We start from the raw sequence: 21570 nt of genomic DNA on the forward strand, positions 1-21570 counted from the left end.
GGCATTGGTAGCACCTAGGGCTGGGCACAGCTGATTCTGCAAGCTGAGCAGTTCCCAGATTGCTGAGACACAAGACAAGGAGTCAGGGTTGAAAGGTGAAAAGTGTGATTTATGGCAGTGCTGAGCAGATAGAAAACCAAGAGATAAAGCAGCAGCAGGCAGGAGTCCCAGTGGTGACTCCAGCCCTCGTCTCCACTCTCACCCACGTTAAGCCACTGGGAAGGGGGGAGCTGGAGGCACCAAACAACCCAACATTTTCCCCCCTTCCTTTGATTCAGACTCAGTGAATCTCCCCCAGGCAGCACAGCCCAGAGCAGCCCCAGCTGGCTGCACAGCTCTGGGACAACAAGAGAGGGGAGCAGCAAGAAAGCATCAAATGTGAGAACCCAAGTATGAGATCCAAGCAGCTCATTTAGATTTTAACCAACACTGTTCTTTGGGGTGTAAACAGTGAGGAAGTGCCAGTTCTGACCTCCTGGAGCCCTCAGTGACACCCTGGGACACTGTGGGACAGGAAAGTGTGTGCCTGATGCAATGGCTTCAGCTTCCCCTGGTGATTCCTTGGAGCCTGCACAGCACAGGGGGGGGACAACCCACCAACCCTGGCCACCACCAACTTGTTTTTCAGATAAACCTCTCTTCATTTTAAGAGGTTACATCTTCCAGTCACTCCAGTACTGCACTGTGTGTCCTGCTTTCAGATTCAGCAGCTCCCTGCTGCCCAGATTTTGGGGCAGATGCCTCAGCTTGATGATTATTCACTGGCTCAGATTCATCCACCTGCTGCCAGGGAACAGGGCTCTGCCTTTCCTCTCAATCCTGAACCCTCTTGTCTCCATCTAGTGTCCAAATCACACTGGTGTTTCTGAGAGAAGTTGCTCTGCCCATGTCCCAGTTCAGCTGAACAGATTCACCTCAGAACCCCCAGTGCCTCCTCCAAGAAGCCCCCAATTGCTTTCATGTCCCTCCAGTTCTCACCAGGTGGAAAAGAGCTGCTGGATCAATCCCAAGTGTAGGAAGAGACCCAAATGCCTGGGGCTGATCACAAGGACCCTCCCCTTGTCAGGTTACCTTCAGGTTGCTCTTGCTTTCTAATCTCCCAGGGCACCCCCCAACTCTCCCTCTCCTCCTGTCTCACTGCTACATTGGGCAAGGAATAAATCCTTGCTGAGTGCCACCAAAACCACCCACCCCTGGCCTTCTGCAGGCACAGCCTGGCCCTTCCCAGCTCCCAGAATATCAGCTGGGTGACAGGAACAGTCAGACAGCACAGCCTGCTGCTCAGCAAAGCCCCATCCAACCCGGGGAGCCACGGTGGCCTTTTCCTCAGCAGGGCTGCCCACAAAGGGAAGATCCAAACAAACACAAAGGTGTTTGGAGCTCGTGCTGTCTGTGTCAAGGAAAAGGCCTGGCCCCAAAGGAGAAACCCTCTGTGCTCACCTCCTATTCCTGGGCTGGGGAGAAGCAAGGAGTGTGACAGAGTGAGCAGGATGTGAGGGAGATGGCCACGACCTGTGCTGCCACCCACCTCCAGAAAACCTGCTTGTTCAGACACTCCTCACTTCAAAGGGTGAGGACAAGAAATAAGCACCAAATCCCTCCTCTCCACTCTGCTCTGCCAATGGAACTGGACCAGGAGTGTGTCTCTGAGCTGGCATTCCCATCTTCAGGGCCCTGCTCAATCCTGCTGCTGAAGTGGCAATAAAATCAGTCCTGAGGGCAGAATGATGCCCTCCACCTGGCTCGGGTTGTCCAGGGATGGGTCTGAGGGAACGTTTCCCTTTGTGTGGAAGTTTCCAGGCTCCCAGGGACCAGAGACTCCCTGCCATCCCCTCCAGACCAAGTGATCCCAGGACTGTCCATGGTTAGAAGCAGGGCTCCCATCTCCCCACAACTGCCCCCAAGGGCTCCCCTTGGACCTGCCATGCTCTGGCAAGGGGCTTCCACCCCAGGGGCACCTCCTGCTTCTGGGGGGATCCCCAAGTCCTGCCTCTCCCTCCCCAAGCTACACTCTGAGCATACCTGGGCCTGGTCCTTCTCCTGGATGGGTCCTGGACCAATGCTGGGGGCAGTTCTGTCTTCTGGACAGCAGGAACCAGATTCATTTCCACGTCTGAGCCCTGGACAATCAAGCGTTGCCCCCCTCAGCAGGGAGCACCCTGCCCGCCCGGTGTCTGCAGCCAGGGGAGACCCCAGGGTCACCAGACTGAATTCCCATTCTCTGGAGCCAGGCAGAGCCCACCCGCGGAGCTGGGAAGGGTGCGGACCCCCGGCTCGCAGAGCCCACACTGCTGTGGGGACTTCGCAGCCGCAGGACGTGTTCTCCCGGCCCGGTGCCCCGTGCTGCCGGGTGGTCCCGTCCCGTCCCCACCGGGGGCTGCCCCCCGCCCTGGCACCCACCAGGCTCCCGTGGAGCACAGGGCGAGGAGAGAGGCGGGTTCGGTACCGGGGACAAACCCTGGCCCGTGGGCTCCAGACCCTCCCGGGCGGACCGAGGGGCGCTGCCGGGCTGCCTGCACCGGGAACCCGCGGCCACCGACGCCCAGCGAGACCCCAAACCCCGCGGGGTGCGAGCCGGGCCGAGGGCTGCGAGCCGGGCCGAGGGCTGCGAGCCGGGCCGAGGGCTGCGGACCGGTACCGCCGCTCACCTGCTCTTGGGCCACCACCCAGGGAGGCGGGAAGGCGGCGGGAAGTACCCCGCGGGGCTGCCGAGGAGCGATTCATCCCCGGAGGGGATGCGGGACCGGCGGAGCCCTGGTTCCTGGTTCCCGGCCCGGTTGCCGCCCCCTCCCCCGGTACCGGAGCCACCGCCCGGTGCCCCCCGCATGTCCGCACGCGCCGCCGGGGCCCCGCCCTTTCCGGCCCCGCCCCCTCCCGCAGCTTCCGCCCGCACCGAGATGGCGGCAGCACGCGCCCCGCGGCAGCCCCCGGGAGCGCCGGTAGGAGCGGGATGGGGGGTGGGGACACACGGCAGGGGACGGTGACACCGGTGTGTCCTGAGCCGCTGTGCTCGGGTCCTCTTTGCCACCGGTACCGCTGTCCCCCGGGCCCGGTACCGCTGACCCTATCCCCATGTGCCGGGGTCCCCTGGTGCCCAGCACCGCTGTGCCCGGTTTCCGCGTCCCCACTGCGATCGGTACCGCTGTCCCGTGGGCCCATCCTCGGTACCGGTGTCCTCGGTGCTCGTGTCCCCGGTGCCGCTGTCCCAAGTACCGGTGCCTCCAGACCCCTGGTTCTCCTGTTTCCAAAGCCCGTGTCTCCAGTCCCGGCGTCCCGGTACCGGTGTCCTCAGGACCTGCCGGCAGCGCAGAGCAGCACCAGGACGCTGCCACCACAGCCGTGTCCCCCGCTGTCCCCAGGTCCCCGCCGCCACCCCGCTGCCCGCCTTCCCCGCCGCCGAGGAGAACGATGGCGCCGAGGCTGAGCCGGACACCCGGGCCATGGTGCGGGCCCAGAACCAGAAGAAGAAGAAATCTGGAGGCTTCCAGTCCATGGGTACGTGTGGGGCAGGGGTGGCCGTCCCCAGGAGAGGGACAACTGTCCCCTTGGCCCACACCCCTCACTGTGCCCCCCGCAGGCCTCAGCTACCCCGTCTTCAAGGGCATCATGAAGAAGGGCTACAAGGTGCCCACTCCCATCCAGAGGAAGGTGAGCTCAGAGGGTGGCAGGACCCCGTCCCGGGCTGGTGGGACAGTGACAGTGACAGTGACAGCGGGGTGGTGTCCCACAGGCCATCCCCGCCATCCTGCGTGGCCGGGACGTGGTGGCGATGGCACGGACGGGCAGCGGGAAGACAGCCTGCTTCCTCATCCCCTTGTTTGAGAGGCTGAAGGCTCCCAGCCAGGCTGGGGCACGTGCCCTGGTGCTCTCACCCACTCGTGAGCTGGCCCTGCAGACCCTCAAGTTCACCAAAGAGGTACGGGGGACAACAACGGGGGCGAGTAGGGACGACGGGGCTAAGGGGTTTGTTTGGTTTTAATGCCCCTCCAATGCGTTTCTTTCTCACCCCACAGCTGGGCAAGTTCACAGGCTTGAAGACAGCCTTGATCCTGGGAGGAGACAAGTAAGCTGTCCCCATGTCCCCATCAGTCCCCTCTTCCCTAAAGCCTCCCAAAAACCCACTGAGGGGCTGAGCCCAGCACTGCCCCAGCCTCTTCCCCTCTCTGACAGGATGGAGGACCAGTTTGCTGCCCTGCACGAGAACCCTGACATGTGAGTGGGGACACAGGGAGGGGACCTGGTGGGGAAACAGCCCCCAAGAGCCATTCACCATCTGGGGACATCCCTGCTGTCTGCAGCCTGAGGGATGTGCCACTCTGTTTCCCTGCAGCATCTTCCCCTTCTCCCTGTGGGGAACAAGGGGCTCTCTGTCTGGTCTTTGGGTCAGATTTGAGATCAGCACCCAGGAGGGTGTGAGGATGCTGCTGTCCCCTCCATCCAGTCCTGTCACCAGCTCTGTCCCCACAGAATCATCGCCACCCCTGGGCGCCTGGTGCACGTGGCAGTGGAGATGAAGCTGAAGCTGCACACCGTGGAGTACGTGGTGTTCGACGAGGCTGACAGGTCAGCGGGGCCTGAGGGTCACTGGGGACAGCAGTGTCCCCACAGAGGATCGAGGTGTCCTGGGGGGTTGGCAGGGTTGGGCACGGAGGGACCAAACCGGGCACTGCCATGTCCCCTGTCCCCTCCCCTGCAGACTCTTTGAGATGGGCTTTGCTGAGCAGCTCCAGGAGATCATTGCCCGGCTCCCAGACTGCCACCAGACTGTCCTCTTCTCGGCCACGCTGCCCAAGCTGCTCGTGGAGTTTGCCCGGGCTGGTGAGATGGGGCTGGAGCTGTGCAGAGCCTGGGGACAGGGACACTGCACAGTGCTGCAGCTGAGCAGCGCCTGGCGAAACCAAGCCGGGACAAAGCTGGGCCAACCAGGTGTCCCCAAGCCATGGCTCCAAGTGACACATCCTACCTGTGACTTGTGTCCCCACACCCCCCAGGTCTCACCGAGCCGATGCTGATCCGTCTGGATGTGGAGTCCAAGCTCAGTGAGCAGCTCAAGGTGAGAGGGGCCAGGGGGGCCTTGGGGACAGGCTTTGCACCCCACACCCCCTGCAAACTGCCCTGTGGTGGCTCCAGGCTTGTGAGGAGGGGACAGAGAGGGTGACAATGCCAGGCATGGGGCTGCAGGAAGGCTGAGCTCTGCCCTTCCTTCACAGCTGGCTTTCTTCCATGTGCGTGGGGATGACAAACCAGCTGTGCTGCTCCACCTGCTCCGGAGTGTGGTGAAGCCCCAGGACCAGACAGTCATCTTTGTGGCCACCAAGCACCACACAGAATATCTCAAAGAGGCAAGTGACATTTGGGGGTGCCCGGTGTGTACCCCTGTCAAAGGGCAGGCTTCAGGGGATGCCTGGGGCCCCCTTCCAGACCCACACAGGGTCTGCATCTGTGGGCACATCCCTGCTGGAGTCTCCAGCTATTTTTCAGAAGGTTGAGTGAGAAATCACAGCATGTGTGATGGTGGAGGGACTGCAACCACCTACCCCTTAGAGAAAGGAGGGAGGGCAGTTGGATTTGGGGGTCCAGATGGGCACCCTGGGGGCTCGGGGTCCTGTCCTTTGGCTGAGGGTGCATGCCCAGGTGGGATCTGATGTCTCCTTCCCCCTCCCCAGCTGCTGACAGCTCAGGGCATCCACTGCACCCACATCTACAGCTCACTGGACCAGACTGCCCGCAAGATCAACATTGCCAAGTTCTCCCAGGGCAAGTGCCCGGTGCTGCTGGTCACTGACGTGGCTGCCCGTGGGCTTGACATCCCCATGCTGGACAATGTCATCAACTACAGCTTCCCTGCCAAGGCCAAGCTGTTCCTGCATCGTGTTGGTGGGTGCTGGTGCCTCAGGCAGGGGTCCTTCCAACCTGGGGTCCCTCAGGGTGGCAGGGAGGCTATGAATGGGCTGTCCCTGGTCCTTTGTTTTTCTCATCCCTGTACTCTGCTGGGCTGGTGCTGGTGCCTCCAAATTGGTGGTGATCTTTGGGGCAGGAGGTCACTGTGTTGTGACATGAGGAGGCAGGCTGGGGACAAAGTGGGGACAGGAAGATTCCTGATCTCCCAGCTGGACTACGGGAGCTCTTGGGGGCAGAGCTGGTGCCTTCCCTTTATGATGGCACTGTGGGGGGCTTCCCTTTGCCTCTCTCCAGTGACCCACAGCCCCTCACCACCCCTACCCACCTGCTGAATGTCACACGCAGGGGCTTCTGGAAGCACTGGTGTCCCTGCCCAGGTGAGGACAGGCTGGGCTGGTTCTGGTTTCCCACTCTTCCCACCCCCCTTGCCAGGTCGTGTGGCCCGAGCTGGCCGGAGTGGCACTGCCTACTCACTGGTGGCTTCTGATGAGATGCCCTATGTCTTCGACCTCCACCTCTTTCTGGGGCGCCCACTTGTCCTCGCTGGAGCCCAGGAGATGCCCTCTGGTATGGCAGACCCAGTCACAGCCATTGGGGTGGTGGAATGTCCAAGCTGGGACACTGGCCATGTGGCCACTGGGCTTTTATCCCTGGCCAGTGCTGGAGTTGGTGGTTGGCTTTCGTGCAGAGGGGCGATAAGCTCCTGTTGCTGGGGTGCAGCTGGGGGGAATGGGGGCAGGGTTACCACCACCAAGGTCCCTGGAGCTGTTAGCTCTGCTCTCTCAGGTCCTGGGCTGCTGCCGTGCCAGCTGCAGTGATCACAGGGTGGGCAGCAGTGAGGTGACACAGTGTCCCCTGGGCTGCAGATGCCGATGGGGTCCTGGGCCGTGTCCCCCAGAGCCTGGTGGACGACGAGGAGTGCCTGCTGGTGACAGACCACGAGGGCTCACTGGAGCTGAGCAGCCTGCGCCGCGTCGCCGACAACGCCCAGAAGCAGTACCTGAGGTCCCGGCCCGGCCCCTCACCCGAGTCCATCAAGAGGGCAAAGGACATGGACATGACCCAGCTGGGCATCCACCCGTTCTTCAGTGAGTGCTTCGGGGATGCTGACAGAGGGGACCTTGCTCCCCTCACCACGGAGCTGATCCGTGACCCTCTCCATGCCCACCTTCCCCAGGTGCTCGCTTTGAAGACACGGAGCTGGAGAGGCTGAAGTTTGTGGACAGCATTAAAAGCTACAAGTCCAAGGCGGTGAGTTGAGACCTGTCTTCGGGCAGGAGGTGCCTGGGCTGGGGTGGAAGGGCAGGTCCCTGCAGCCAGCTGTGAGCTCAGTGGTGTCCTGCCCCACCCCTGGAGCAGACCATCTTCGAGATCAACGCCACATCCCGCACGGTGGCCAGCACCGTGATGCGCTCCAAGCGGCGCCGCGACCGTGCCCTGATCGAGAAGTTCCAGCGTGGGCAGCAGGAGAAGCGGGCAGCAGCTCTCCAAGGGAAGGGGCTGTGCCCACCCCACCCTGAGCCAGAGGAGGGAGAAGAAGGAGGAGAGGAGGAAGACTTCCAGGTAGTGGGGCAGGGATGGGGGGTTTGCCACTGCGAGATGGCCTCGGCCAGGGCCCCTGAGCTATGCTGGGACTTGGGGGCTGGTGCAGTGAATGGTGGGGGGCACTTGGCTCGTCCATTTCATCCACCTTCCCCTTCCAGGACATCTTCTCCAATGTGGCGGGACAGAAGCGAAAACGGGGCCGAGAGGGAGAAAACAACACCAGGAAAAAGCCGCAGCATCCAGCAGAGCAGGATGAGGACTTCTACATCCCATACCGGCCCAAGGACTTTGAGAGTGAGAGAGGGTGAGTCCAGGGGGGCTCCTGCCACCTTCCTGCCCCGGGGGCTGCTCTCATCACCCACCCTTTGCAGGCTGAGCGTGGGAGGCGAGGGCAGCGCCTTCGAGCAGCAGGCGGCTGGAGCTGTCCTGGATCTCATGGGCGATGAAAACCACAACCTCAACAAGAACAGGCAGCTGCTGAAGTGGTGAGTGCAGTCTGGCCAGGGGCCGAGGGGTAGAAATGGAGCTGAGGGTCTGACCTGCCTGTCCCACTACCCCCTCCTCTCACAGGGACCGCAAGAAGAAGCGGTTTGTGGGGCAGACGGGCCAGGAGGACAAGAAGAAGGTGCGGACGGAGAGCGGGCGCTACATCAGCAGCTCCTACAAGAACAACCTGTATCCTGCCTGTGCCGTGGTGAGGGCTGGGGGCGAGGGGGAGCAGAGCTGGGCTTGCTGGCAGCCACACAGCATCGTGTGGCTCCCAAGAGTCCATCTCCTGCTGGGACAGAAGCCTGGCAAGGAAGGGCGGTCAGAGTCCACGCTGGGTGGAGAGATGGGGAGTCAAGTGATGGGCAGCCACTGCACGTTCCCTTAACCCACCCTGGCCCAGCTATGAGAAGTGGAAGCAGAAATACAAGATTGATGAGCGGGATGAGGATGATGAGAACCGCGGCCGGCAGCAACTCCGAGGGAAGCACAGGCGTGGGCAGGGTGAGTACCGGGAGCAAAGCAATGGAGCCCCGCGGCCTTGTCGCTGTCCCCTGAGCTGAGCTCAGCTGTGTCCCCCCAGCAGGGCCGGGGCAGCCCCACACCCATGGGAAGGTGAGATCGGAGCTGAAGAACAAGCAGCAGATCCTGAAGCAGCGCAAGAAGGCGGCCAAGCAGCGGTTCCTGCAGAGCGGGGGCCTGAGGCGCCTCAAGGCCAGGAACCGGCAGCGGGTGCAGGAGCTGCGGCAGATGGCATTCGGGCGGCGGGTGGGAACCACCAAAAAGGGCAAAATGCGAAAGAAGGTGTAGGGGAAGGGGCTCTGACACAGCAGCTGCTCCCTCCCCCTGGCCTGGGCTGGGCGCCAGGGAAGGGTACATTAAATATTTGTCTGGTTTTGCATCCTGACTCCTGTCCTTGCTACAAGCACTGTGCTGTAGCACAGGAATTAGCACAGGAAGGCTAATTTCTTCCTCTCCACCCTGGGGACCCCCAGGTGCAGTCCTAAACTAACCAGGTGTCACAGAGCCACAGCACTGCTATATTTTGACACAAGACACCTTTAGAAATACCAGCAGTCTGGACATGTGGCTCGGTGCTGGTCCTGTGGTTCCGTGCTGGCCAAGGCAGCCTCTCCCCAGCCCCTGGAGTAGGCAGTTGTCCCTGGGGGCTATTCCTGGCCCGGAGGCACCCTGGCACCCCTACGGCGTGTGCTGGTGGCTGCAGGCAAGCGTGGGGGACATGGTCCTGGCTCCCTGGGAAGCAGCTCGGCACAGATGGCAGCCAGGTCCTGCATGCATAGCAGCACCTGTGGAGAGGGGAGCCTGATGCCACAGCCATCCAGGGACAGGAACGTCCTTGTGCCCCTGGCAGCCCCACTGCCCAGGGGAGAGGGCTGCACTGACCATGTCCAGTTGGGCCTCAGTATCCTCCAGGTCCACGTCCACAGGAACCTCGAGCCTCGCAGTGGTGAGCTGGAAGAGGTTGAGCAATGCCAGCTTGATCTGCCCCAGCAGCAGGGTTTTCTGGCTAGCCACATTCTGGATGTGGGCCCAGTGGGACTCCTGGGGGGAGAAGGTGACAGAGAGCCCTGGGTGTCATTCCCCCTCCCCCCCAAGCCACTGCCTCATGTCCCCTCCATGGCCCTGGCTGGGACAGGGGGTCCCAGGAGCCCTGGCTGCACATCCCCCGTGCAGTTGCTGGTGATGCTTTCTGGATATATGGAGACCCCCAGCTCAGCCCATTTTCCCACCACCACTGCACTGGGCATCTCCCCTCTCCAACACACTTGGGGTCCATATTGCTGCCTCTCTCCTTGGTGGGGGGAACCTTGGGCATGCCTCATTCCCCCTTACCTCCTGGAGCACATCCCGGCGAGTGGCTTCCAGGCGTGCATGGAGCTGGTCCAGTTCCTTGCTGGTGTGCAGGAGCTCGCTGCTGGCCTCCTCCTGGTACCGCTGGAGCCGTGCCTGGACCTGTGCCAGCTGCTCCTGCCTGGCTTCTGCCTGTTGTGCCAGGGCTGCCCGTGTCCTCGCCAGTGCCACAAAATGGGCCAGCATTGCCGGGACATCCTGGAACTGGGCAGCAGGAGGGGACAGGAGGCTGCAGGGGTAGGGGGGGCTGCAGCCCTGGATGGGGACAAGGGCCATGGGGACATGCAGGGTGGCAGTGCAGGAGGGGGACCCCACACTCACCTGCCCCGTGCTGGCCAGCACCTCCCGCAAGTAGTCCCCGAAGCAGCGGAGGCTCCGCAGGCGCCGGGCCAGGCTGTCCCTGTGCCTCAGCAACTGCCCGAGCTCCTGGCGCAGGCGGGCGGCCTCAGCCCCCTGTCCCGCCACCCGTGCCCGCTCCTCACTCGCCCGCCGCAGCGCCCGCTCCTGCCTTGCCGCCGAAGCCTGTGGGGACGGTGTCAGTGGGACCCCAGTGGCCATCCCGGCCCGGGCCCCCTCTTCAGTACCTTGAGGAAGGTGTCAAATTTGAGGATGGCATCTCGGAGCTGCTCCTGCCGCTGTCCCAGCCGCTGCCGGCGCCGTGCCAGGTGCTCCATCCTCTGCCGAAACTCCTGTGGGATCACCAGGTGCCGAGAGCATCACCCTCAGCGGGGACAGGCACAGCCCGCGGGCATCTCCCAGGGCATGCAGCAACCCCCAGGGAGGGGAGACATGGAGGGCTGGGGGCTGCCCTTACCTCCCGCCGCCTCTGCAGGACCTTCTCCACCTCCACCATCTCCTGTCTCTTTAGCAGCAAGCGTGTGGAGGGCAGCAGTGTGGAGGCACCCCAGCCCGGCACTGTCCTGCTGCAGGTCACAAGGAGATGATCGTGGCTGGGTGGGGAGGGCACCCACCCCCCTGGCATGGCTGGGACCTCCGGGGACCCACACTGCCAGCTGGGGCTCAGCACAGGGCCCCTGGCTCGCTCTTGCCTCACCTCTCTTCCGTCTCCTCCATCTCAGAGCCCCTCAGTGCCACTGCAACGTCCCAGGGAAAGGACAAGTCACAGCGTAACCTCAGCTTTCAGATCAGAACCCAGGGAACGCCCCTGCTTCCCCCTGTCCCACCAGACTCTGTAGATCCCCACCCAAGGGTGGCAGCAGGAGCTCTGCTGCCAGAGGGGACCCATGTGACAGCCACCTGCGAGCAGGTGAGCACCCAAGTGTCCTGGCAGCTCTGGATGGGGTGCAGGGGGAAATGGAGCTCGGACACCCAGCAGGTTGCCCCAGCTGGGAACCCAGCACCCACCCAGCGACACCCTGAGGACCTGGAAATGGGGACATCAACCATCAGAGCACTAGGGACATGCTGGCTCCCTGGCCAAGCCCTCGGTTGCCTCCGAGGGGGGGAGCAGAGGGGAAGGTCACTCACAGCCGCAGCTTCTCCCGTACAGCTGTGCACAAACCCTCCTCCGGCTCCGAGGCCATCTCTCCCGTGCCTCCTCCTCCTCCTCCTCCTCCCCGCCGAAGGGCTGGCATGCAGGATATCCTCCAGGAGGTGCAGGGCAGCCAAGATGGAGGCTGCACAACACCGTTGCCAGGGGCAGCTGGAGGCTCCCACAGTGCCCTGGGATTTTCCCAGCATGGCTCCAACCATCACCCACGAGGGTGGAATGCTGAGCACAGGGACTGCAGCAAGGCTCCTGGGGGACAGCTCGGCCCCACTCACAGCTCCCTGCCCCCACTCCAGTCCCCCCAGCACTTGGACCCCACTCCAGCCCCTCAGACATCTCGGTTCAGGCTCCATGCCCCTTCAGAGACCACCATGCACAGGTGGACCCCAATCACTGTCCCACCAAGACCACCTGCACCTCCTCAGCTCTCCTCCATTTCACACTGTTCTTATCCACGTCCCAGTGGCAGCTCAGCCCACTCATTGCTCCTCTCCCCTCCACGTGCCCCCAGGTCCCCTTCATTCCCTGTGAATGCTCACATCCCCCTGCTACCCTCCTCACACACTCAGATCCCTTGTGCACTCACTTATCCATCACCCTCTATGTACTTTTTCATTCCCCAGTTTATGCACTTGATCCCTGCTCCCCCTCCAGCACACTCAGCACCCTCCTCCAACCTTCATTCCACCAATCCCAATGGCTATTCCCACACCCGTGTACTGATCCTCACCCTCCTGTGAGCTCAGATCCCTCCCTGCTCCTCTCTTTTGCCCCATTTGCCTTTTCAGTCCCTCCCTTCAGCCCTGCAGGGGGCTCAGATATGACCTGTCCCTCCTTACCCTCTCCCGCACCCTTTGGACCCTGTCACCCACCCTACCACCCCACCCGAAATGCCCTCCTCCCCCTCCCACCAGATCCTGCTCCCCCTTGTCCCTGTGCATGTTCTCTCCATGCTTTCCACCTCAGCCAGGCATCCCCCTCAAAACCACACAATGAGCTTCAGATTAATTCCCGACTTAGACACGGAACAGCATTTCAGACAGACTTGGGGAAAAAATATTTATAACAAAAATAACCAATTAAGCCTCCCTAAAGTCAGCAACACCCATGTCCTGCCTGTGCACCAGTTGCTTCTTCTCTTATTCCAGGACCACTGTGGCCCCATGGTGACTTTCTCCATCATGTTCCCCACACCCCCAGCACTGCTCCTGTGTGACAGCTGAACCAGAATCCTGTACTGGTACTTGAGTCTGTCACAGGTATCAAGAAGAGAAGGGCTACAGGGACCCATCTCCTGAACTCTGCCTGTGCTGGGTGCCACTGTGTTAAAAGGGACACCTGAGAGAAAGAGAGGAAGAGAGGAGAGAAGAAATGGGAAAACATGTCTGGGGAAGGAGAGAGTGAAAGTCAGGGAAGGGACTAGTGGAGAAAAAAGATGCTCTGACTGAACCAGCTGCTGCAGGACACCAAGGGCCTGAGCTCAGCCACGCAGTCATGAGGATGTGCTAGATGCCAGGTGTCCAGTGGAGCTCCCTGTGCTTCCACACCAAGTCATGGAAACTATGAGCCTTGCATCTCTTCTGCCCTCGTTTCCTGCAGAGAGACCCTGCTGTGCTGCTCACCATCATCACCTATGAAGGACACAAAAGCAGCAGCATCTCAGCAAGAGTCAACAAGCCAGACAACAGGAATTCCTCCTTCCCTGGAGCTGCTCATGGGAGACCCATGGATTAGCTCCAAAAAACATGGCCAGCAGGCACCTGGGTTCACCTTCAGTAAGGCAGTTGAGGTAAGCAGCCTGGACTCTGTTCCCATTGACCAGTGTCATTGCCTCCTGCTTGGTGGAGCTGCTCAGGGTCTCCTCTTCTCCTTTCCCCTCATTGTCATCCTCTGAGTCCACCAGCACCAAGACATCCCCTGAGTCCTGGTTCCTGTGAACAGCAGAGCAAGCAGCAGTGGGCTGAAAGGCTGGGGACAGCCTGTCCCAACCCCTCCCTGAAGCCTTTCACCTTCCAGCCTTTCACCAAAACACCCAATTCTGATGGACTCCTCCAATCCTGCACTAACTGTGTTCAAAAACCTGGTTCCAGACCTTACAGCTCTGGTGCCAAGGGCTCTTTCCTCATCCTCCTGCTCCCACACCCATGCTGAGCCTCACCCAGCCCCACCATCCCCTTCCCACGGGGGACATCTCCTGCCTTCCCCACTCTAGAGGGAGGGAGGCAGAGCAGTGTGGCCAAGCAGGACTGGGCTTGGAAAAATCAACACTCACCTGAATGCAGCACCTGAGTGGGAGAGAAAGGAAAAGACAGCATAAGAAAATGGACTCGGAGCCTTGGGCACCAGAAAGGTCCCAAGGGAAAGGGAGAAGGTCCCTCACAGCACAGCCCCCTGGAAAAAGTGAGGGGAAGGTGTTTGAAGTACTTAGCTAGGGAAGGGCCACGTGTTTCCAAGCTGTCTGCCTCCAGGGCTGACAGAGTTTTGACCAGGGTGTCATCCCCAATGGCTGGGGTGATGGTTACAGGACACCAGAAGGGACAAGTAGGTTAGGATTAAAATGAGGCCATCCCTGGAAGAAGTAACCCATTCCCTGGCTTGTGAAGAGCTCCTACCTCTTAGGCACAGGAGGGGATTGTAGTACAAGATGACCCCAGTGATGGTGAGAACAGCCAGCAGGGACAGGACCACCACTGCACCCACAACTCCAACAATATTCACTGGCTCTGTGCAGAGGAGAAACAGGAGGTCAGCTTGTCAGTGGGACACAGATGGGTGAGGAAATCTCAGTGCAAGCAACAGAGTTAGTCCCAGTGCTGTCTCAGACCTGATTTCCCATCACTGCAGCAGTTCCACCATCCAAGAGGTGCGAGTTTCAAGTGCACCATTGACACAGAAATTACCACAGCAAGGCCCCTATTTTTTTATGCCTTTGTGGATTTAGTGAAAGCAAATCAGCTCCTGCCCACTGCACCTTGACGAGCTTGAGACTTGGAGGTGCTCCTCTGTACCCTCAACCTACGGGAGGGACCAAGGCTGTTCCTCTCTCAGACCCATTATACCAAGGTGAAGGGAATCAGGCCTTTTCAGATGTAGGGAGTCCTACATCTATCTACACTTGCCACAGGAGTATGGAAAGCATCAAAAGGCAGAGAGAGCTCTTGGTGGCAAATGCCTGGGGGGCTGGGTACTGACCCCTGTGAGCAGTGTCCCTGACTCCTCCTCAGTCAGATCAGCCCCAAGGAGCCCCACTCACGCTTCACTGTCAGGCAGACAAACAGCTCCCTCAGCCCCACGGGGTTCTGTGCCTTGCAGATGTAGCAGCCTCCATCGGTGCCCTGGGAGCAGTTCTGGATGGTGAGCTGGGACATGTTGCCCTCCTGGGTGATGAGGTACCTCCCTCCAGGCTGGATCTCCACCTCTGGCTGGGTGATGTCCCGCAGCCAGCTGAGCCTGGCTGGGGGGGTGCTCTCGGCCACACGGCATGTCAGGGTCACGTTGTCACCAACAAAACATGTCTTTGGGGGGTCTGTTTCCAGGGAAGGGATTTCTGAACAGCCCCAGGGCAGGGGAAAAAAAAAACCAAAACAAAACAAACAGTCATGGAGAGGGAAGGAATGGAAAAGCTTAACATAACAAGCAATCAGCCATCTGACTGATTAATAATCATTAACAGAAGGAAGTCAGACGGGCATCTGGGATTTGAGCACTGTGGGTTTGCATTCAGGTCACTCACAAGACTTCAGCAGACTTCTAAGGAGCAATCCAAGCAACTTTCACATTGCTCAGTCATTTTTTTTTTTTTTGATACCTGTCTTAATGTCCTCAAGGAAGAATGGCTAGAGGGCAGCCAGTAGGAAGGTATCAGAGAGGAGAAAGGCAGCCCAGTAATCTTCCTTGGGATCAGTGGAGCTCTTTTTTAGTCTCAACAACCCTTGGAGGATAAATACAACTCAGTGGCTTTTTCAAAAGCCACTTTAGTCAGATCCCCTAGGCATTGGTAGGAGCCTGGGAGCACACACAGTCCTTCTGTTATCAACCCAGCTCTGCCAAACTTCACCTCGAGCTGAGCAAGGCATTAAGACCACCTCTCACTTTCAGACAGTGCCTGCACAGCTGAAAGCTCAGTGCAGGGAGATTTGTACCCAAAATGCAGCTCACCTGCAACTATGCTGTGATGGATCTCAGCTGCAGGACTTCAGTCAGCTCTGCACAAGCCAAGCCCTGCCATGCTGCCTCCTTGCCAGTGCCCACAAGCCTGGTTTGCCTGACCATTAGTGCTCTGGAGGGCAGAGGATGACCAGGCCACCAGTCTGCCCCCCCATTAGCAGGCTCATTAATAGTAATAAGGCAGACAAGTCAACTCACTTATCTCCACAGTGCAGGAAGGCTCCTCCTGCTTGATGACATGGCTCCCCACACACTTGAACACTTTGCGGTGGGAGAGGTGAGAGCTGTTCAGTGTTTCCACGTGGGTGTCTGAGGAGCTCGTGGAGCTGATGACCCAGCTTGAGTTCTCCAGATCGTGCCCCTCTTCTCTCCAGTGCAGGGTGGGGTGGGGATACCCCCCAGGCCAGCTGCAAAACAGCTGTAGTGTCAGCCCTGATGAGGAGGTCTCAGCCCAGCACTTTGGGGTTGACTGAGGTGGATCTACCAGCAAGAAAAGAACGTGGTCAGCAACACTTCCAGATCACAGCTCTCAGCACCTCAGGGCTGGAACCCCCAAGAGTGCTTATGTTTGACATCATTCTCTTTGAAAATCTTCCTGGTTTCCCTGCCTATCTTGCTCCCTGACCTGTGTTCCACAGCCCCAGGTGAGCACAGCTCTGCATGACAGCCAAGAGGGACCAAGCAGGGGTCTGTCACAGCAGCCACAGCCAAGCTTTGAGGGACAAATGTACTGGGAGGAAAAATTATTGCCACGGTTTTATCCAATGGAGATAAGCACTTCAAAACTTAGCAGGGGAGCAAAACCTTCACAGCACCCTTGGTCTTCATTCCACAGCTACAGGGGGTGACACTGATTCACACAACTTGAGAACAAGGCTCTGCCTCTCCCCTCACAGGTACAAGCACTCACATTTTCCAAGGGAACGTGGAAAGCATGGAGGCTCTTGCCTGGAGACAAACTTCTTAGAGCCACTGGCTCAAAACAGGAGCACTTCCCCAAAAGCTCAGCACACTGTTGAAAGAGGAGGCTGCTCCTGGTGTACAATATGCTCTGCCCATAGAAGGGTCCCAGTGGCTCCAGCTCGCAGGGTCAGGGCCACGTCCCACTGACTGGAGCCAGACCAGGTGTGCTTGGCTCCATCCAGTCACCACTGTCACTGCCATGTGGTACCACTCAGCCACACACCACACTCTGTGTCCACACCACAACAGTGGGGACAAACTCCAACAAAGAACAGAGGCAGGGTAAAGTCACTGCTGGCCTTGTGCCAGGGCCACTTCATGGCCACCCTGACTTCTGTTTGTTATTTAAATACAGACACAACTACCTGGTGGCAAGGGTGGGTCAGAAGGCAACAGAAACCCAGGAGCAATCAATTTGGGCAGAGCTGGGCTCACAAGTTCCTTTCTCTCTCCCATCTTCACACAGCCACACCTGTGCACAGACAGACACACGTGCTCATTTAACAGCTGCAGGGATTGTGGACCCTGATCCACTGTGTCCCTGTGGCTGTCTGAAGAGGCCTCCACCAAGAGATCAGACACTGCCAAAGGAAGCTCCCCACACAAGGTGTTAGAAGGATGCCTAATGCTTATTTTGTGGAGCTTTTATTCAAGTGACTTTCAAATGACACGAGCTGAAAAAAAAACAAACCTAAACATGATGGCAAACCCCAGGTGAGCTACATGCACATACCTTCTTGGGGCTTGGCTTTTCATGAACTATATACACACATCTTGTATGATCTTTGAAACCATCTGGCTCTGGCAAGAAAGTTCTTTACAACATTTCCTCTGTCCCTGCTCTTGTAATTGATCCTGAACCCTGGCTGGGGTTGATCCAAGCAACCTGTTGGTCTGCATCCCCAGGAACTGCCCCACGTGGAGAGGCAGACACAGCCTTTCCAGATTTCAGCCAATTTCCATGCTGGTTCCAGGAACCTGATTCCTGAAGCCATCAGCTTTACACCCTGAACTCCCAGGCTCTCCCAGGACACCTGTGCCTTTCTGTCTAAATGCTAAAGGGAGATCTTTTTCTAAAATGTTAAATCCTCAAAAATTCTCAACCCCTACCACCAAAATGCCTCACAAAACATTAGCAAAAAGGACCTCATGCCCATAGAAGTGCCAGTAGTGGCTTATATCAAATAGCACACACACAAGAATTCCCTTGGAGAAGTGCAACTGCAAGTTTCCTTCACACCATGTGCTTCCTCTCCAAAAGAAACACAGGACAGCAGCTTGGGACAGGGCTGCACCTTTGCTGTGTTGCTGGAAGGCTTCCTCTACTGCTTGAGGTTTTTTAAATGCAGTTTTAAGCAAAAATAAAACTTTTTGGTACAACCCACGAGATGAGCTGAAGACTGTAAACTGGTAAATCCCACATGAAACCTACAAACCCTGGGTGAATCTTCTACAGCAGTGCTAAGTCTGTCTGGGTCTCCAGCCCAGGCTAAATTGCTCCTGAAACAGTGAAAAAACAGTTCATGCTTCTAGTTTGAATTTGAGAAACTTCAACTTTGCTGGTGCTTCTTCTGCTGATATAAAGCACCACCAGAAATACCTCTCTTACCTATTTGAGGGCACACCAGTGTCCCATATCACCAATTTTTGGAAACTAATTGACTCATTAATTCCATGCTAATAAATGAAGTTCAGAGTGCAGCACCAACACTTGGCACACTATCACTATATTTTGCTCACAAGTGTTCTGCACCAGTGCTCCAGATTTGGGGCTCCCTCTCCTAAGCCTACATGTGTATTCTCTGAAGAAGCCTGGGCCTCAATTCCTTTACTCCAGCCCTCCCAGACCCTCCAAAGCCCATCTGCAGGTTCCTTGCCCCAGGAATTTTTACTGGTGTGAACTTGCAGAGATTGAATGTGTACAGACCAGGTGTAACTTTTACAACACTCACCCTTCACCAAACACTGAGAAGGAACACCCTGAAAGCAAACGGAAAACACACGAAAGGTGTTGACAGAAAGACCAGCAAGAAAGGAAGGTGCCAGCAGAGCACAAAGTGTCACCAAAACAGGCAAACTGGCAGCAGCCTTTCCCTCTTCTCAACCCTAGAACATGGGCTTGGTTGGCGTAACAGGCAGCAGGTCACAGCCCAGGAGGGGCCAAGAATGGCACCAGGCTACTGGACCTGTGTTCTCTGCTCATCTGGAGAGGACTGTTCCCACAGAAGGGATGGGACATCTGGGAAAGATAATAGTTCCCCAGGAGGAATTAGTTCCCCAGCAGTGTGGGAATTGACTTGAGAGCTCTCCAGCCCAATCTCCCACTTCCCTCTGTGAAGAGGAAGGAAGAGGGGAAGGAAGAGGGGAAGGAAGAGGGGAAGGAAGAGGGGAAGGAAGAGGGGAAGGAAGAGGGGAAGGAAGAGGGGAAGGAAGAGGGGAAGGAAGAGGGGAAGGAAGAGGGGAAGGAAGAGGGGAAGGAAGAGGGGAAGGAAGAGGGGAAGGAAGAGGGGAAGGAAGAGGGGAAGGAAGAGGGGAAGGAAGAGGGGAAGGAAGAGGGGAAGGAAGAGGGATGGAAATGTGAGGGAGAACCAAAAGACACCACAGGACATAGAGGCTGAAAGCACAGCCTGTGATGGTAACAATGGGCATGCTCCCAGGACACTCTCAGCAATAAATGTGAGGAATGTGGTGTTTCCATCAAAATCAGAAGGCTGCACTGCAAGACTCTGCACAGACAACTAATCAACTGAGGACCCTCCATCCTCACACCAAATAGATGGCAGCAAGGAGTAGCACAGCACATCTATTTCAAACCTGCTAATTCAACTGAGGGAAAAAGGCACAGTGAGCAGAAGCCCACAGCCTAAGATCCATGAAAGCTCAAGTCAGACAGATTCCGAGGCAAAGGGCCACCCTGGAAAGAGCTAAAGGACATGAAAGATCTGCCCCAAAGCAGATTAATCATCACCAATTAAGAAGGATCTGAAAAGACATAATGAGGACTTAACACTGAGGACTTAACTTTTCTGGCTGCATTGCACACAAATATTCTTGACAAACCTTAGACACACGTCTGTGTGCTTGTGGGTTATTGTGGAATTGAACAGTATCAGCCTGCTCACAGATTTTACATAATAAGGCCACCTTGCCCTTTTTTAACATTATTTTTTCACCACTGCCAGATGAATCTGGGGAGGGAATTCACAGACACAGGACAGACTTACTGGCTACCAGGAGCTGGACTCTGTGCTCGTGGTCCGTTCTGTTCAGCACCTCCTTGCAGGTGTAGTTGCCTTCATCCTGCAGACGCAGCTCTGTGATGTGCAGGGAGCTGTTGTCAACCAGGGAGAAACGGACATCTGGAGGGAAGGTCACCCTTGAGGAGAAGAGTGGGGGGAAAGAGTGCGGATCCCCCTGAAACCAGACCACCTCGGCTGCTTCTCTGGAGACATTGCGGCACAACAGGAGGACGCTTCCTCCAAGCTTCCCAAAGACCACCTCCTCTGTTCCTGCAGATCAGAAGGGAGAGAGTTAGGGATGTGAGGAACCAGCAAAGCCCTCTTTTGTCAGCAAAGATCTGGACATCTGATCTATACCAGTCCTCTGGAGTGCTTGCTGGGGGCTGGCACTGCTGAAGGATCTCCAAGATGCACTTGGCAACTAAAGATCTTCATTGCAGACACAGGATCAGGAAAAGGGACACAGCCTCAAAGGCTCATCAGAAAAGCAAGGACGGGGCATTTCTGCCTGAGAGAGGAGGGCAACAAACAAGTGACCTGAGGGAGCCAGAGAAGCGCGGTGCTGGAGCACTCCTGGCACTGGTCACAGCAATGTCCACGCTCACCCAACATCTTGCTGGAGCACTTGCCCAGACAGCCTCATTCAGAGTAGCACAAAGTAACCAAAAAAAAAAGGAGTTAAAAGCTGCTTTGGCATCGGCGGTCAGCGAGGAAGACGCACAGCTGTTGATTCCCCCTTCACCTCTCCCACCTTCCCCCTTCCAAAGGGCACCCGGACCCTACAGCCACCTCTGGAGCGCCCGTCCCTCCCGCCTGCCCCCTCTGCTTGTGTTCCAGGGCGAATTTTGCTCCTTCCAGCACGAAAAAAAACCCCAAAACCCTACACTTCTAAAAGGAAATCATGACGAGGGAGGAGCCCGCCAGACTGAGGTACTGCTCGAACAAGACGCCCAGAACTCGGTCGCCGCTCCCTTTCCCCTCAGCCCCCGCTACCTGCGGCGTCCCGGCGCGGCATCAGCCTCCAGACACAGAGGGCAAGGAAGAACCGGGCCGACGCCGTCCCGCCCGGGAGCTGCATCGCCGTCTGCCGCTGCCAAACCCTCCCGCCTCGGGAAGGCGGTGCTGGACACACTCCGCCCCGGCCAGCGGGCAGGGGAGGCGGGCGAGGCCGGTCCGGGGCCCATGGAGGGGTCGTGTATCAGTCCCCGCAGCCTCAGACCCGCCATCTTCGGCGCCCGCCATCTTGGGGGCCCCCCTGACCCCGCCCGCCATCTTGAGCAGCCCCCGCAGGGCGGCCCGGGGCGGCTTCCCTGCCCGGGGAGGAGGGCGCTGACCTCGGGTGCGAGGAGCGGGAAGGTTCAGCCCAAGGAGGGTGGTGTTCCCAGAGGGTAAAACTGAGGGAAGGCAGTAAGCAAAAAAAAAAAAAAAACCCAAACCAACCAAACCCGCCTAAGAGATCTTCCATCATTCAGCTGCTTAGAGACAGCCCAAAAGCAGTGGGAGAAGGAAGAACAATGATAGGTGGTGGTGAGCTGTGCCACGAACTGCGTGAAGCTTGGGTATGGGCAAGAAAAAGAATAAAATAGGAGACAGTAGCCTAAAGCAAGCCTGGAGAGGAAAGCAGCAGAACACAGATCAGGAGGATCTGGGAGGAGAGGAACTGGGAGGAGGCAGCAGGTGGAAAGGGTAAAGGATGAACTGCACAGCTGGAGAGGTCCCTGAAGAAACAAGCAGCAAAGGAGAAAGGTAAGAATGTTATGTTTTCCATTTCTTTAAAGGTGACCCTCAAGATTCCCCGGAGTTGGTGTACAGAGCATAGACAGCGTGCTGTTAGACTTCAGCAATGGCTGCATTAAAAGCAATTGTCCCCATGACCGTTTTTTTGGC

The 21570-nt window shown here is 58.0% G+C and overlaps 3 protein-coding genes and 1 long non-coding RNA gene across 8 annotated transcripts; 1 reads left to right on the forward strand and 3 right to left on the reverse strand.

Annotated features, from left to right (window-relative positions):
* Positions 1 to 91: 91 nt before the first annotated feature.
* Positions 92 to 2787, reverse strand: LOC139805241 (uncharacterized). The gene is made up of 2 exons (XR_011729749.1): positions 2649 to 2787; positions 92 to 2120 (listed from the first exon to the last, which is right to left on the reverse strand). It is a non-coding gene; the product is annotated as an uncharacterized lncRNA (long non-coding RNA).
* DDX54 (DEAD-box helicase 54) lies at positions 2736 to 8833 on the forward strand. 4 transcript variants are annotated; one of them, XM_071763413.1, is made up of 20 exons: positions 2736 to 2939; positions 3360 to 3495; positions 3578 to 3648; positions 3731 to 3916; positions 4014 to 4063; positions 4171 to 4212; positions 4468 to 4563; positions 4697 to 4818; positions 4992 to 5053; positions 5211 to 5342; positions 5667 to 5877; positions 6334 to 6468; positions 6768 to 6989; positions 7079 to 7152; positions 7234 to 7464; positions 7605 to 7750; positions 7818 to 7931; positions 8017 to 8121; positions 8336 to 8436; positions 8516 to 8833. In XM_071763413.1, exons 1-20 carry the CDS (start codon positions 2736 to 2738, stop codon positions 8740 to 8742), a joined length of 2667 nt encoding a protein of 888 aa, XP_071619514.1. In that variant the 3' UTR covers positions 8743 to 8833. The 4 variants fall into 4 exon arrangements, with proteins under 4 accessions (XP_071619514.1, XP_071619511.1, XP_071619512.1 ...); XM_071763410.1 differs by having other exon boundaries at positions 8519 to 8833; XM_071763411.1 differs by having other exon boundaries at positions 7261 to 7464.
* A 118-nt stretch (positions 8834 to 8951) lies between these two features.
* On the reverse strand, positions 8952 to 11610 carry CFAP73 (cilia and flagella associated protein 73). Of its 2 annotated transcripts, none has more exons than XM_071763321.1 (7): positions 11293 to 11610; positions 10619 to 10724; positions 10389 to 10493; positions 10126 to 10326; positions 9787 to 10008; positions 9337 to 9495; positions 8952 to 9239 (listed from the first exon to the last, which is right to left on the reverse strand). In XM_071763321.1, exons 1-7 carry the CDS (start codon positions 11397 to 11399, stop codon positions 9102 to 9104), a joined length of 1038 nt encoding a protein of 345 aa, XP_071619422.1. In that variant the 5' UTR covers positions 11400 to 11610; the 3' UTR covers positions 8952 to 9101. The 2 variants fall into 2 exon arrangements, with proteins under 2 accessions (XP_071619422.1, XP_071619421.1); XM_071763320.1 differs by having other exon boundaries at positions 10619 to 10727.
* Positions 11611 to 12359: 749 nt separating this feature from the next.
* VSIG10 (V-set and immunoglobulin domain containing 10) lies at positions 12360 to 21063 on the reverse strand. The gene is given in 9 exon segments (XM_071763332.1): positions 12360 to 12945; positions 13085 to 13245; positions 13587 to 13599; positions 13927 to 14037; positions 14568 to 14861; positions 15680 to 15961; positions 19669 to 19953; positions 20677 to 20785; positions 20788 to 21063. Coding segments are annotated over 9 exon segments (1494 nt in total). The 5' UTR covers positions 20956 to 21063; the 3' UTR covers positions 12360 to 12874.
* Between the last annotated feature and the right edge of the window lie 507 nt (positions 21064 to 21570).

Source organism: Heliangelus exortis, chromosome 19 (genome assembly GCF_036169615.1).
Source record: "Heliangelus exortis chromosome 19, bHelExo1.hap1, whole genome shotgun sequence".
NCBI lineage: Eukaryota > Metazoa > Chordata > Aves > Apodiformes > Trochilidae > Heliangelus > Heliangelus exortis.